General features: G+C 52.6%; 2 protein-coding genes across 2 annotated transcripts in view; both read left to right on the top strand.

The window, feature by feature from the left end:
- The window catches only part of ERICH1 (glutamate rich 1), a 59,401-nt gene extending 54,828 nt beyond the window's left edge, over window positions 1-4,573 (top strand). Inside the window, exon 6 of the mRNA XM_082375336.1 lies at window positions 4,423-4,573. Within this exon, the coding sequence (XP_082231462.1) occupies window positions 4,423-4,439 (17 nt within the window). The 3' untranslated portion in view covers window positions 4,440-4,573. The remainder of the gene's footprint in view (window positions 1-4,422) is intronic.
- Window positions 4,574-4,874: 301 nt separating this feature from the next.
- Window positions 4,875-13,158, top strand: part of LOC309619756 (uncharacterized protein) — a 62,804-nt gene continuing 54,520 nt past the window's right edge. Inside the window, exon 1 of the mRNA XM_082375411.1 lies at window positions 4,875-5,236. Within this exon, the coding sequence (XP_082231537.1) occupies window positions 5,200-5,236 (37 nt within the window). The 5' untranslated portion in view covers window positions 4,875-5,199. The remainder of the gene's footprint in view (window positions 5,237-13,158) is intronic.

The following is a 13,158-nucleotide window of genomic DNA, read 5'->3' as shown; positions in this document are numbered from 1 at the left end:
TGTCCCCCTAAATGTGGCCCCGTTAGTTGATGCACTTATCATGTGTGATTCAGAAACATCCCAGGGCAGTGCTGGGTGCTGGGCTACATGGATGAACAGGAGCCAGTGTCCCGTTTGTGCCCCGGGGCCAGCCAGCTGCTGTGCATTGTTGCCACGTGGGTGAGTCGTGACCAAAACCCTAGCAGATCACCGGGAGTGAGAGGGGTCTTCCGCAGGTCTGAGTGGACGCTGACAGTACAGCGCCTGAGGGAGCGTCAGAGATTGTCCCCGGCAAGGCTGGCTTTGCTGCACTCGGCGCCAGGCTCGGGCCTGAAAGGTTAATCCCAGCCCAGTGCTCCAGAGGAAAACCGGTGGAGGCCGTGGAGCGGATTGATTTTAAGGACTTTGTCTCGAGAGCACTCCCAGCCGGAAAGGGCAAAGCCAGGTGAAGCCAGAACTGAAGACGAGCTGCCAGAGAGCCAAGGTGACCACGGCTCCAGCCAGCAGGACGGGGGCAAGTGTCCCAGAGCAGCCAAGGGTCAAGGCTGACAGGAGCACCAGGGGAGTCCTGGGTCCGAGCAGGCTCAGGCGGCCCAGCCCCTCACGGCGCCTGCGCACAAGGCAGCCCCCCAGGCTGGCACCTCGGAGGCTCAAAGAACTCCCTGTTTCTTGCTTTTAAGAAATGTTATTTTTATACTGTTAAAAATTAAAGCAATGCAAAAAAGTACAGCTAAGGAAGTAAAATATTACTCCCTAAGTCCCACCACACAAAAACAAAGATGGTTAATTTTGCTGAACATGATAGGCCTGGAAGGATGACAGCCACGCCGATGGTTGGGAAGAATTTTATAATAAAAGACTCAAACGAAGATGCGTCTCCAGCACCGAGGCCACGGATGACATGCGGTGAGAAGCCCTCTTAAAACTCCTGGAAAAGAAAAGTCTGCACGTGTGATTCCCTTTCCTGGTCATCTGTCCCCTGAAGGCTCTGAGTGTGAACCCGAGGACTCCACGGAATAGATAAAACTAACAGGCATTTCAGCTCATTTTACTTGAATTTAATAAGTAAAAGGTTATGTGTTCGAGGGAAAGAAACTGAAACCGTATTAAAGGAGGTGCTGAACTTTGTAAAAATATTTCTCCTCCCAAAGAATATTAGTTCCTAAAGGATCCTTGCAGTAGCTCTGCCTGGGGGGCTGAACCCCGCAAGGGAAGCCTTGTAACCTGGGGGGACTCTCTGGACATCAGAGAAATCGGGTGGCCAGTCGGCGTTTAGGAGAGGGGGAAGAGACCAACCACCAAGCAGGACGGCCCTCGTGCAGTTTCCCCAGATGCCACCTGACCTGCAGGTGTTCCAGCGACAGGTATGCAGGTGAGAAAGCTGTTTACAGCGATCTGAGCTCAGCACCACCTCTGTTTTCACGTATAAACACAAGGCGGTTTTCACACAACTGCAGTATTTCCTGCATATTTCAGGAGTGCCATGGTCTGTCATACACATGGGGGATGTAGCACCCCCTTTTGTGCCAAGAACTGTTCACCTTTTCTGAAAATCAATCCCCATGGCAACGTCAGTCGTGTTGCTGAGTCACCGTCAGGTCGGGAGGGGGAAATACCAGGAGACCACGACCAAAGATGGGAAAAGGATTGTGCGCCAACGCTGCAGACAGACAGGCTGCCCACTGCACGGCAGTGGCCGAGCCCTGTGTGGGGTGAACCGCCCCTTGCCCGCCTGCGGGATCTCTCACCCCGGCACATCCATCGGGGCTGCTTCGGGGACCCCGCATCTTCTGGGTGCAGAAGAGGGGAGTCTGTGCTGCCTTTTGGGGGAAAGTCTGTTTTCAGGCAGAAAATGTGCTGGCGCAGGTGGGCGGTGTGTGGAGTCAGCGCCACACGGGCCGACAAGGGTTGTATGGAACCTGAGTCCTCGGGCCAAGGCCAGAGCTGAAGAACGGAGCCCAGGTCGCTTTGTCACACCTGCGTCTCCAGCACCGAGGCCACGGATGACATGCGGTGAGAAGCCCTCTTAAAACTCCTGGAAAAGAAAAGTCTGCACGTGTGATTCCCTTTCCTGGTCATCTGTCCCCTGAAGGCTCTGAGAGTGAACCCGAGGACTCCACGGAATAGATACCCCACTTCAGCTCTTGTGAAGGGTGATTTAATAGTCTTGATTTGGCTGAAGTGGGCCTTGGCAAACTGACAATAGGAAAATGACAGTTTCCTGCCTGCTCTGCTCATGAGTAGAACTTGGCCCACATTTAATTATTCGGAGCGAGCGGGGTGATGGCGGGTGAGGAAGAGGAAAAAGTGCAGCCTGGATGCAGGGCCCGGGGATGGTGGGCCAGCCATCAGGATGCCTCACGAAGAAGCCGGCATCTCCTGCGGGCCACCAGGTGCCAGACAGACGTTGATCCCCTCTATTCCGGAGGCCGAAGGCCCAGGCCCCAAGCCTGGCGGGTCCCGTGGGGCCTCTTACTGGCCTGGAGACACCCCTTCTGTGTCTTCACGTGGCCTTTCCTCTGTGGGGAGAGGGGACCCCAGCACCCCCATCAGAGCAGGATCCACCCTGTGACCTCATCTGACCTCAATCTCCCCCCAAAGGCCCACCTCCTGAAAAGTCACACAGGGGTTAGGTCTCTCGCAGGTGCGTCCATATGGGCGGTGGGAGAACAGGGGAGAAAGAGGCAAACAGAGCGATGAGGCTCAGGAGGTGGGGAGGGGGGCTGGGGAAGAGAGGGCTGGTCCATGGTGCCCGGTGCCCAGAGAGGCTGGAAGGGGCTCCGGGTGCCCCACAGCAGAGGGGATGACGGAGCCTCTCCTCAGGGCCGGCCCACCACGCTTTCCGGGCCCACAAGTGACACCATGGAGCCCCCAGAGGTCAGGGCGAGCCAGTCTCATTCTTTCCCGCCAGGCGAGGCCTGCACCCCCGGGGATGAGAAAGCACAGCCCCTGGAGATATGGCGAGGGCCCTCCCTCCATCTGTGACGCGTGGCGATTCAGGTTGAGCCATTGTGATGTTTAAGCCAAGGGCAAGTGCTGGTCCACCTTAAGCACAGGGTCTTGGGTCCACAATTATGGGGTCAGGGCCTGGGTGGGGCTGTGGAGGGTCAGGAGAATCCAGAGTCTCCGCCACTGAATCCAGACGTGGAGCTCCCTGCAGAGTTGGGGGAACTGTGGGCAGAGACTGAAAAAGACACCCTCTCAAATAAGGGATAATTGTGCTCTTGGGAAGAAAGAGGAAGGACCAGCAGGCAGAATTCCCTCTGTTTCATCCAGTCCTGAGCAGCTGTGACGTCACAGCAGTAGCAGGAAGAGACAGAGCCAGGCACATGGGCAGCGCCGTGACGCAGGGGAACCTACAGCAGGGTGCACGGGGCTCACGGGGTGCACCTGACATTCGGTCCTGGTTCAGACATTCTGGTGTCAGGACGGATGGAGACCCCCAGGCGGGGAGGGGCTGGGCGCTCGCAGGCCACCCAGCCGTGGGAGGGCGCAGATGCTCTGAAAAGGCTTGTTGTCCTTGTTCTCAAATGTTTGATCCTCTTTTAGCCCAACTGAGTAGTTTTTTTGGTGGAGGGGCACACTAGCGTCGTCAATGCAGATGAGAAGGAAAATGATGAAAAACACAATCGTAACAAGTTTTCGGTTGGCTGGCCTGGGGAGGGGAAATACGCAGAACCAAAAGTTTGCTTGGGGATTTCCCTGGCAGTCCAGTGGTTGAGAATCTGCCTTCCAATGCAGGGGACGTGGGTTCAATCCCTGGTCTGGGAACCAAGATCCCACATGCCACGGGACAACTAAGCCCACACGTGGCAACTACTGAGCCCGCGCACTCTAGAGCCTGCACGCCACAACTAGAGAGAAGCCCGCGTGCTGCAACAAGATCCCGCGTGCTGCAACAAGATCCCACGTGCCACAACTAAGACCCAACACAGCTGAATAAATAAATAAATGTTGTTTTTTTTATTATTAAAGAAAAGTTTGCTTGAACCGTTCTCACAAATCAGATTGCAAAGAAATTCAAACACTTAGCCACAAACAAAAACTTTGCTGATGAGGCTGTGAGGGACAAGAGGGTCACCACGTGGCTGGTGGGAGACACAGGGCACTGCGGAGAGTGGTCTAGAAATAACCCAGCAAGGGCTCGTGCCTAGGAACCCATCCTGAGTTTACATCTGCAATGGTTAAAGACAAATTATATATATACACGTGTATATTTATATGCACATACATGCATTATATGTTATATACAGTATTGTGTATTACATGCAGCGTATACAACGTTATATATTGTGTGAGAGATAACAATGTTATATATTGTGTGATAGATAATGCGTACTGATAGTACTTGTTGCCAGTGACAAAATTCAAATCTTCACATGAAACCTTGAATTTTGGAAACCTCATATCCATCACAATTATTGACATGATTTCATATTCCAGCTGCCACCAACCTTTAAGAAACTTCGGGGCTTCCCTGATGGCACAGTGGTTAAGAATCCGCCTGTCAATGCATGGGACATGGGTTCAAGCCCTGGTCCGGGAAGATCCCACATGCGGCAGAGCAACTAAACCCATGCGCCACAACGACTGAGCCTGCGCTCTAGAGCCCGCGAGCCACAACTACTGAGCCTGCGTGCCACAACTACGGAAGCCCACGCACCAAGAGCCTGTGCTCTGCAGCAAGAGAAGCCACCGCAGTGAGAAGCCTACGCACCGCAACAGAGAGTAGCCCCCGCTCGCCGCAACTAGAGAAAGCCCGCGCGCAACAACGAAGACCCAACGCAGCCAAAAATAAATAAATTAAATAAATAAATTTAAATTAAAAAAAAGAAACCTCAACTTGTTGAGGTTGGCTGTTGTATAAAAAGTATCCATAATTATCAGGGAAGAATATTAACATACTCCTTCCTCTCTTTTTCCATTCTGTAGTAAATTTGCTAAAGAGTTTGTTTTGAAAAGTGTAGTTATTTTTCACTAAAATGCATTATTTGTGTTAACATATGAGGGGTTTATTATTGTTCTTTTAAAATGAATGAATACATGTTTTTAAATTTCTGTTTAATTTCTAGCGTGGTAAATGTTTATAGTCATATACACACAAGCACAGCTCACAGTGTCCTCAATACCTTTCCAGCATGTCAGGGGCTCCTGAGAGGCAGAGTTTAAGAACCACTGCTGCCCACCTTCTGCCCGGAATTAACCAGGCTCCTTGGAGAAATGGCCGGTTCCAGGCGTGGAGCAGGAAAAGTACAAGGTGAGTCCAGAGTATCTTGTTCCAGGAAGCAAGTAATTGCTCAAAAATGTAAAAGGACTTATCAAAATGACAGAAAAGCCAGCTTCAAGAGTCTCCCAGTGGCCAGATTTGGAAAAATTTAAGCATTAAAGAGAACAATGATGTAACCCTAAGGAAAGGATGGGGAGGGAGGTGGGGAGGAGGAGCTCTTTTCTCTCCCCATCCGCTCTCCGCAGGGAGGTCGGGTTGGGGCTGAAAATTCCAACCCTGTAATCACAGGAGGGTTCCTCTGGCCACCAGCCCCCATCCTGAAGCCCTGGGGCCTCACCAGCAGTCACCTCATTACTTATAAAAAGTCACTCATCACTCTGGAGAATCCGAGGCTCTTGTGTCAGGAACTTGGGACGGAAACCAAATGTTACCTCACAGTATCACACCCGCTGCAGCCGCGGCAAGCCACCCTGCCCTTGGGCTCATCAGGAAGAGGGTCTCACAGGGGCGGGACAGACCGATGTGGCCAAAGGTCGGAATCATTTTCCCCCCTGCCCACAATTTGGGGAGAACAGAGATGGGCTCTTCCTCGGAACCAGGCCTGCCTGGAGGGGGCGTCGTGCACAAAGGTCCTGAGCCTGCCCCTTTCTTGGGGGACCTGTCCTCACAGGAGGAGTGGCCGAGGGGCCTGGTCGGACGCCAGGTGTGAGCGCAGCCAGCCATAGACCAGACGTCCCCCACCCTCCCTCCTTCCAGGTCACACGGGGCCCCAGCCCACCGTGCTCGATGGGAACGGGCTAAGGGTTCAGTTGTGATCGGGACAGACGTGAGTGTCTTGTGCAGAAGCTGGACCGGTCAGCTGTCCCCAATGCAAATGCAAGGCCGACGGGAATGGATGTCGTGGAAGAAAGCTCAGAATTGGTGTTCAGATATTTACAGACAGCTCCCCCTCCCTCTGAAGTCCTCCCAAAACACAGTGAAGAGGTTTTTTAAAGGCACAAATTCACGACTTACAGTGATGGGGATGGCAGATCTGGAAAATCTAGTCCTGGTCTATTGGTACAAAAAATAAGAACCAACACAGTTTACTCAGAAGAATAGCCCATGTTATGAGCTGACTGTCCCCCCTGCCACCCCACATTCATCTATGGTGTTTTATTACAGCAACTTGCTATGGTCTGAATGTTTATGTCCCTCGAAAATTCATATATTGAATCCTAGCCCCCATGTGATGGTTTTGGGGGGGACATTTTGGGAGGTGATGAGGTCATGAGGGTGGAACCCCCATGAATGGAATTAGTGTCCTTCTAACAGAGACCCCACAGGGCCCCCAGCCCTTCCTCCACGTGAGGACACAGGGAGAAGACGCCATCTGTGAACCAGGAAGCTCTCACCACTACACCTTGCTGACACCTTGATCTTGGATGTCCAGCCTCCAGGACTGAGAAGCAGACATCTGTTGCTTATAAGGCCCCAGTCTGTGGTACGTTGTTACAGCAGCCTGAACAGACTAAGACACAGCCCAAGCTGACTAAGCCCAGACGCTCAAGATTTGGCAACATCAGGTTCTGTAGAGAAGGTGAAGGTCACCACTGAAATAAGGAGGATCCTTTAATGGTCAGTTAAGAAGCTCTGACCCCTGAGGCCCCTCCCCAGCTCTGTGCCGCCCAGTGACTGCACCTTTCTTATCCCTGCAAAGACGGAGCTTGAGTCTCTGGAGGAGAAAAAGCAGAGGTTCCCTGGATGGAACCAGGTACAGCTAAGAGCAAGGCTCCCACCCTCACAGCATGGCGTCAGGGTGTCTGCCTTGTTTGCTGCTTGCTGCCCATCCCTCAGAACACTTCCTCATCACACCCCAGGGCTGCCAGCTAGTCCCCGGCTCTGCCAGCCCCCAAACTTGTCCTTCACGGCTCCTACCACGTCTAACTGTGTGTGTGTGTCTGTGTGATGTCCCACTGTGCCCGCCTGCAGATGCCAGGGCCCTCCGGGAGGTCTGCTGTTTACATTGTGTCCTCAGTACTGTGGTCGGGGGGTTGGCGCACAGCAAGACTCGATGAACCTTACTGACTGGATGAGTGGTTGGAGGCCGGGGACTCAGCGCAGGTCGTGTGGAGGGAGGGCAGGGCTTGAGGGGCTGTGGACCAGAAGAGAGAGACAGGAACCAGGAGCCGAGACTAACAGAAACAGGACGGGCAGTCAAACCCAGGAGGACCATCCGTTCCAAAGCACGGGAAGCACACTGCACAGAAATCCCAGAGCTGAGCACACAGAACTTGTAAGTCTCATGGGAGAAAAAACAAAAGCAACCAGGAGAGTTTAGACAGCTGGGTCGGGCCAGGTGTTGGAGAGGGTGTTGGGCTGTGCACGGCTGCAGGATGGGTGGGCAGGACAGGACAGCCTGGACAGGGTCCAAGCACTACTTTAATCAAGCACAGGCCTCACTTATGACTCTGCCGCTCTGCCTTCGGGCGCGTCACTCAGGGAGGTTCACGTGGGTCCTTGAGCTCATGCACGAAGATCCTCGCTTCAGCGCTGCTGGTGGTGGCTGCAAGCAGGAGGCTGCTTGGTGTCCACCTGCAGACCAGGCCACAGTGTGCGTGTTGAAAGGGACAAATCAGATGGACCTGTAGCCTCACAGGTGGAGAGCTAAGAGGAAAAGTAAGAAACGTTTTCATAAAAATGCATGCTCGTAAAACAATAGTAGAAATTTTGCAAGAATGTATTCAAGTAAAAAGACACATGGTAGAGAGGGGAGAGGGAGTGGGGAAAAGAGGATGAATGACAATAGCCAGAGAGCTCGCACAGAGCAGGAGTGGTCGTGTGGGGTAAAGTGAGCAGCATGATTAATTCAGCAGCTGGGGTCCTAGAAACAAAGGAGCAACCAACCAACCACACAACCAGCTAAACCAACCAACAACACAGCCACTCAACCAGCCAGTCACACAACCAACCAACCATACAACCAACTAAACCAACCAACAACAGCCACTCAACTAGCCAATCAATCACTCAACCAGCCAATCACACAACCAATCAACCACACAACCAACTAAACCAACCAACAACACGGCCACTCAAACAGCCAGTCACACAACCAACCAGCCAGCTGTACAACCAGCCAACCACACAAGCAAATATGCAACCAACCACACAACACAACCACACAACAAACGCCACAACCAGACAACCAACCTCAACAAAGAAAAGAGTGAGCTACTCAATGTAGGTGGGTATTTGGTACACCAGAGCACTCATAATTTGAAACATGAAATCCGCACTTTGTAAAACTTGAAGTCCATGTGAGCGAAGGGCAAAAGAAAACTAACGAAATTCATATTAGATTTTTTAAATGTCAAAAGATTCCGAGACTCCTGGCTATGCTAATACACACATAAATTTCTCTGCAGGCTTAATTATTATTTGCTGTGTTTGATTCACTTACAGCATGCCTGCAGCTTTGGGATGTGTGAATGTGAGAATAAAATAGAATTTATTACTGTAAGTCACAGAGTGCAGTCTCCTGTCTAGAGACACAGAGGCCTAATCTGTTAGAAAATCTAGGCCAAGACGAATAGCAGAGCCCGTGCTGCTTCTCTTCCTGAGAACGTACACGTGTGCCTCAGACCAGGGCCCACGCCGAGGCCCAGCTGCAGCCCAGGCTCTGCAGGGACAGCCTGGGAGCACAGAGGGCAGATGGCGTCTGGTTTCCTGGTTTGCAGCCTTCTCAGCGGCCTGATGTGACCGTGCCTGAAGGGAATCTGTAACTAGCGGGAATCAAAACACCACATCGGCCAAGTTGGCAAATTGTTGACTCTTTAAAATATGTTCCATCAGATGCCACTCATGTTTTCAATATGCATTTTCTTTTTTTTTATAAGATGTATGTTATCTATGCATGTACCATTTGGAATTAGGAAAAAATCAACCTTTATTCATAAAATTACTAATCAGCATTGAAAAGGGGACTCAGGGACCCACATTTCAGTACATGAACAAGAGGGAAGAAGTCAGACGTTGCAGAGACATCTTGGTGAGACGCTCCGGAGACCCCACACGAGCTGGGTGGCTGCAGCCGAGCTGTGTCCTGGGGCAGGTGGTATCGTTCCTGAGTTTTCTCAGCAGTTTGTCTTCTGCCTTCCCCTCTCTCCCAACTTGCAGAGGTATGCTTTGTGCCCCAGAGATTTTTCCTGCCCTTGCTCTGTGTTAGCCCTGTGGCAGAGCCTGGGAGGGGCCTTGTCGAAGGGGAGGGGACGCAGGGGACACGGGTGGGTGTGGGTGGCCGAGAGAGCCAGGAAGAGCTGGAGTCGTGTCTGGGGACCCAGCAGCCAGCGTGCCCTGTGGACCAGCTCATCCGTGGGCAGAGGGGCAGCGCCGGGGCTGCAGGTGCAGCCTGAGCCTGGTCTCTGGAGGACACTCGGTCTTACACGTTCATGCCCCCCAGGCCTTCACGAGGACCCCCAGTGTCCAGGAAGTGCTTGTTGAGGATGCAGGGGAGGGAAAAAGCTTTTCCTCTCGGCTCCCGGGTTCTGCGCTGGGGCCCGGAAGTTAAACCTGCAAAAGACAGATTGACAAGAGGAACCAACAGAGTCTCCTAAGAGGTGATCTCACACACACACACACACTCACAAATGCACACACACGTGCATGCACGCACAAACACATGCACATGCACGCACACAGACACGCACACACAGACATGCACAGACACACGCACACTCACAGACACACACAGACATGCACACAGACACATGTGCAGACACACACACACAGACACGCGCACACAGACACCCACGTGCACATGCACACGCACACAGACACGCACCCACAGACACACATGTACACACGCAGGCACACAGACACACATGCACACAGACACGCACGCGCACACACAGACACACAGAGACACATGTACACTGACACGCACACGCACGCACGCACAGACACGTACACAGAGACACACATGCACGCAGACACACATACAGACACACGCACACACAGACACGCACACACAGACACGCATGCACACACACGCATGCACACAGACACACATACAGACACACGCACACACAGACACAAACATGCACACAGATACATGCACGCTCACACACAGATGCACGCAGACGTGCAGAGAGACACACACATGAGTGCACACATGCACATACGCAGACACAGACACACTCAGGAAAACCCAGCAGTGAGGAGCTCAGAGGGGTGGTTAGAACTCGACTCATTTGAACAAAGAACAGGGGATTTGCAGAGAAGTGACAAGACAAGGAAAGGGCAGCAACCTGGGACGGTGAGCCTATGGGGAAATGAGTGCAGATAAGGAGGGCGTAGGTTTGCCGTGTAGATTCCTCTGTGCCTCCCTGGGCTGGTGAGAGTCTGGATGTGTCTCCGGGGATGAAGAGTCTAGAAGGCGTCCTCTTCCTGCTACGGGGGTGGAAGACACATTACAAGTGGACATTTCTGTCCTGCTTCTAGGAAAGTGGGGACGGGGAGCCGCTGCTCCCCAGTCGCCTTCAGCTCACAATGGCCCTCGTGCCGAAGAGGCCAGTGCTGGGGGCTGGGGGGAGGCGTGTTCTGCCCCCGGGTCTCCTGGCTCCTCCTGGGCTCTCCTGGGGTGGGGGGCGGGCTGGCCGTGGGGTCCTGGGCAGTAAGTCTGCACCGCCCAGCATTCCCTGAAAGCCTTTCAAGAAGCCCAGAGGACTTCGGGCAAAAGACAGAAACTTAAGGTAAAAGTAATATATCTTCTGGGAAAACCAAACTACAAGGGGAGCCTCTTGGAAAAGCAGGAGTCAGCGCTGTCAGAGAGACGAGTGAAGCTTTGTGCAGATCGTTCTGACGGGATGAGGGCAGGACCGGGGGAGCCTCGCAGGGGAGGGCGTGGGGATCAGAAACAGGAGGGAAGGCCTCCCCCATGAGAGGGTAGGAATTAGGTCAGCAAAGGCGAGGAGGTGAGAGGCTGCGGCTCCCTTGATGGAATTAAAACAAGTGCCGAGGGCTTCCTTGGTGGCGCAGTGGTTAAGAATCCGCCTGCCAATGCAGGGGACACGGGTTCGAGCCCTGGTCCAGGAAGATTCCACGTGCCGCGGAGGAACTAAGCCTGTGCGCCACAACTACTGAGCCTGTGCTCTAGAGCCAGCGGGCCAACACTACTGAAGCCCATGTGCCTAGAGCCCATGCTCCGCAACAAGAGAAGCCACCGCAATGAGAAGCCGACTCACCACAAGGAAGAGTAGCCCCGCTCTCTGCAACTAGAGAAAGCCCGCGCGCAGCAACGAAGACCCAACGCAGCCAAAAAATAAATAAATAAATTTATTTTTTTTTAAAAAGTGCAGACACGACACCCTCCTCGTACAATTAATCAGACAATATTATTAAATTATCGTTTGAATAATCTTTGAAAAAAGGTCCTGTAGGATGCTTTAGGGTACAAACTATTAACCTTTTACCAGGTAATTAAAGCCATCAAGTTACAACTGTATGTAAATGTAACGGTGCTTTGCATCCATTTCCTCCAAGATTAGACTTGGGGGTTTCTTCTTTGTGTTTTTAATTTTAAATTTTGAAAATGATGCCTGTCAACCCTGTTACATTTACCCAAGGGACGTACTGAGCAGCCCATCCTTTTTGTCATTGTCAACTACAAACACATTTAGACCGTGCTGAGGACTCTTTCCTTCACAAGAATTAATTGCTGGAAACTTGAAACTGAACTCTCGGTCAGGCTCCAGCAGATGGCCCACCAGCGTCCAGCAGTGTATCTGTTTTAATGTAAAATCACAGACTGGAGCAGATGTTCGTCCCCTGCCTCCCCTGTCGGGGGTTGAGGAAACGTCAGCCACACCCAGAAGCGAGGAGCTGGGGTGGCCTCGGGGGAGTGACAAGGGTGACAGGGGCAGGGCAGACCCTGAGCACGGCGGAAGAAGTGAATGGACTTTGTCCAGTTTCACATTTCCCTCAAACGCTCACTCCTGACCCTGGAAGCACTTACTTTGAAATCTTGGTTGAAACAAAACTGGGATTTTTAAGAAAATTAAAAATAACACAATTTCCGGTACTTTAAAATGTGAACTGTATTAAGCTTTTGTTGGCTTCTGTCAAGATCAGATTGCACGGACTTCAGTCCCAGCCACACCCAAAGTGAAAGAAAAGATCCTGTCATGTTCCCAAGGAACCAGTGGCCAGATGGGGGCGAGGGTTCTGTCCTGGGTGCCTCTCCCTCTTCCCTGGGGCCTCCTCCTCCCTGGCGGCCTTCCTCACCCTTCACTGTCATCACAAACAAAATGAAACCAAATACCGGAAACAGAGGCCAGGATGGAACGAAGGCTGCAGAGCACCAATTCCATGGAGCTCAGAAATCACGTGCTCTGTTTACGCTCACAAGAGGAGAGCGAATCTCTTCTATCGAGAAACCTCGTTCACGCTCGTTCCTTGGGTTTGGTAGTTTTTCAGGATCACAAGCAAGAAAACATTATGTAGAGAGAACCGGTCACATATCTAGGATGTTTGCACACATTACTTCAAAGGTGGGGGGCTTCCATGGAAGGAGGCGAGTCACCCTGACCAGGGTGTCTGGCTGGTGCTTGGGGGCGGGGAGGGGGCGGGGAGGGGGCGGCGGGGAGGGGCAGGCCGGGTGCCGACCAGGGCGGGACGTGCCTTAGAGCCTGCGCCCGAGGGGCTGCAGTGGGCCTGCGGGGGTTGCATGTCAGCGGCTGCTGGGAGGAACTGGGAATGAAAAGTTCAGCTGAAATACAAAGAATTCACACTTTTGGTATTAAAAGAGAGCATCTGCCCCCATTTCGTGAGCCCCCACCCTATACAGGCTCTTCGTTTACGTGGAGCATCGTTCAAGAATCTGTGACTAAACGCCCAGCTCTGCACCTCCTCCTCTGTGTCCAGGACGGCCACTCGGGCTCGTCCTACAAAGGGGCTTAGAGGGCTTCCCGGCC

The sequence above is a fragment of the Balaenoptera borealis genome (genome assembly GCF_965194805.1).
Source record: "Balaenoptera borealis genome assembly, chromosome: 21".
NCBI lineage: Eukaryota > Metazoa > Chordata > Mammalia > Artiodactyla > Balaenopteridae > Balaenoptera > Balaenoptera borealis.
The sequence above is the reverse complement of the archived record's forward strand: the minus strand, read 5'-3'. Positions and strand labels throughout refer to the sequence as shown.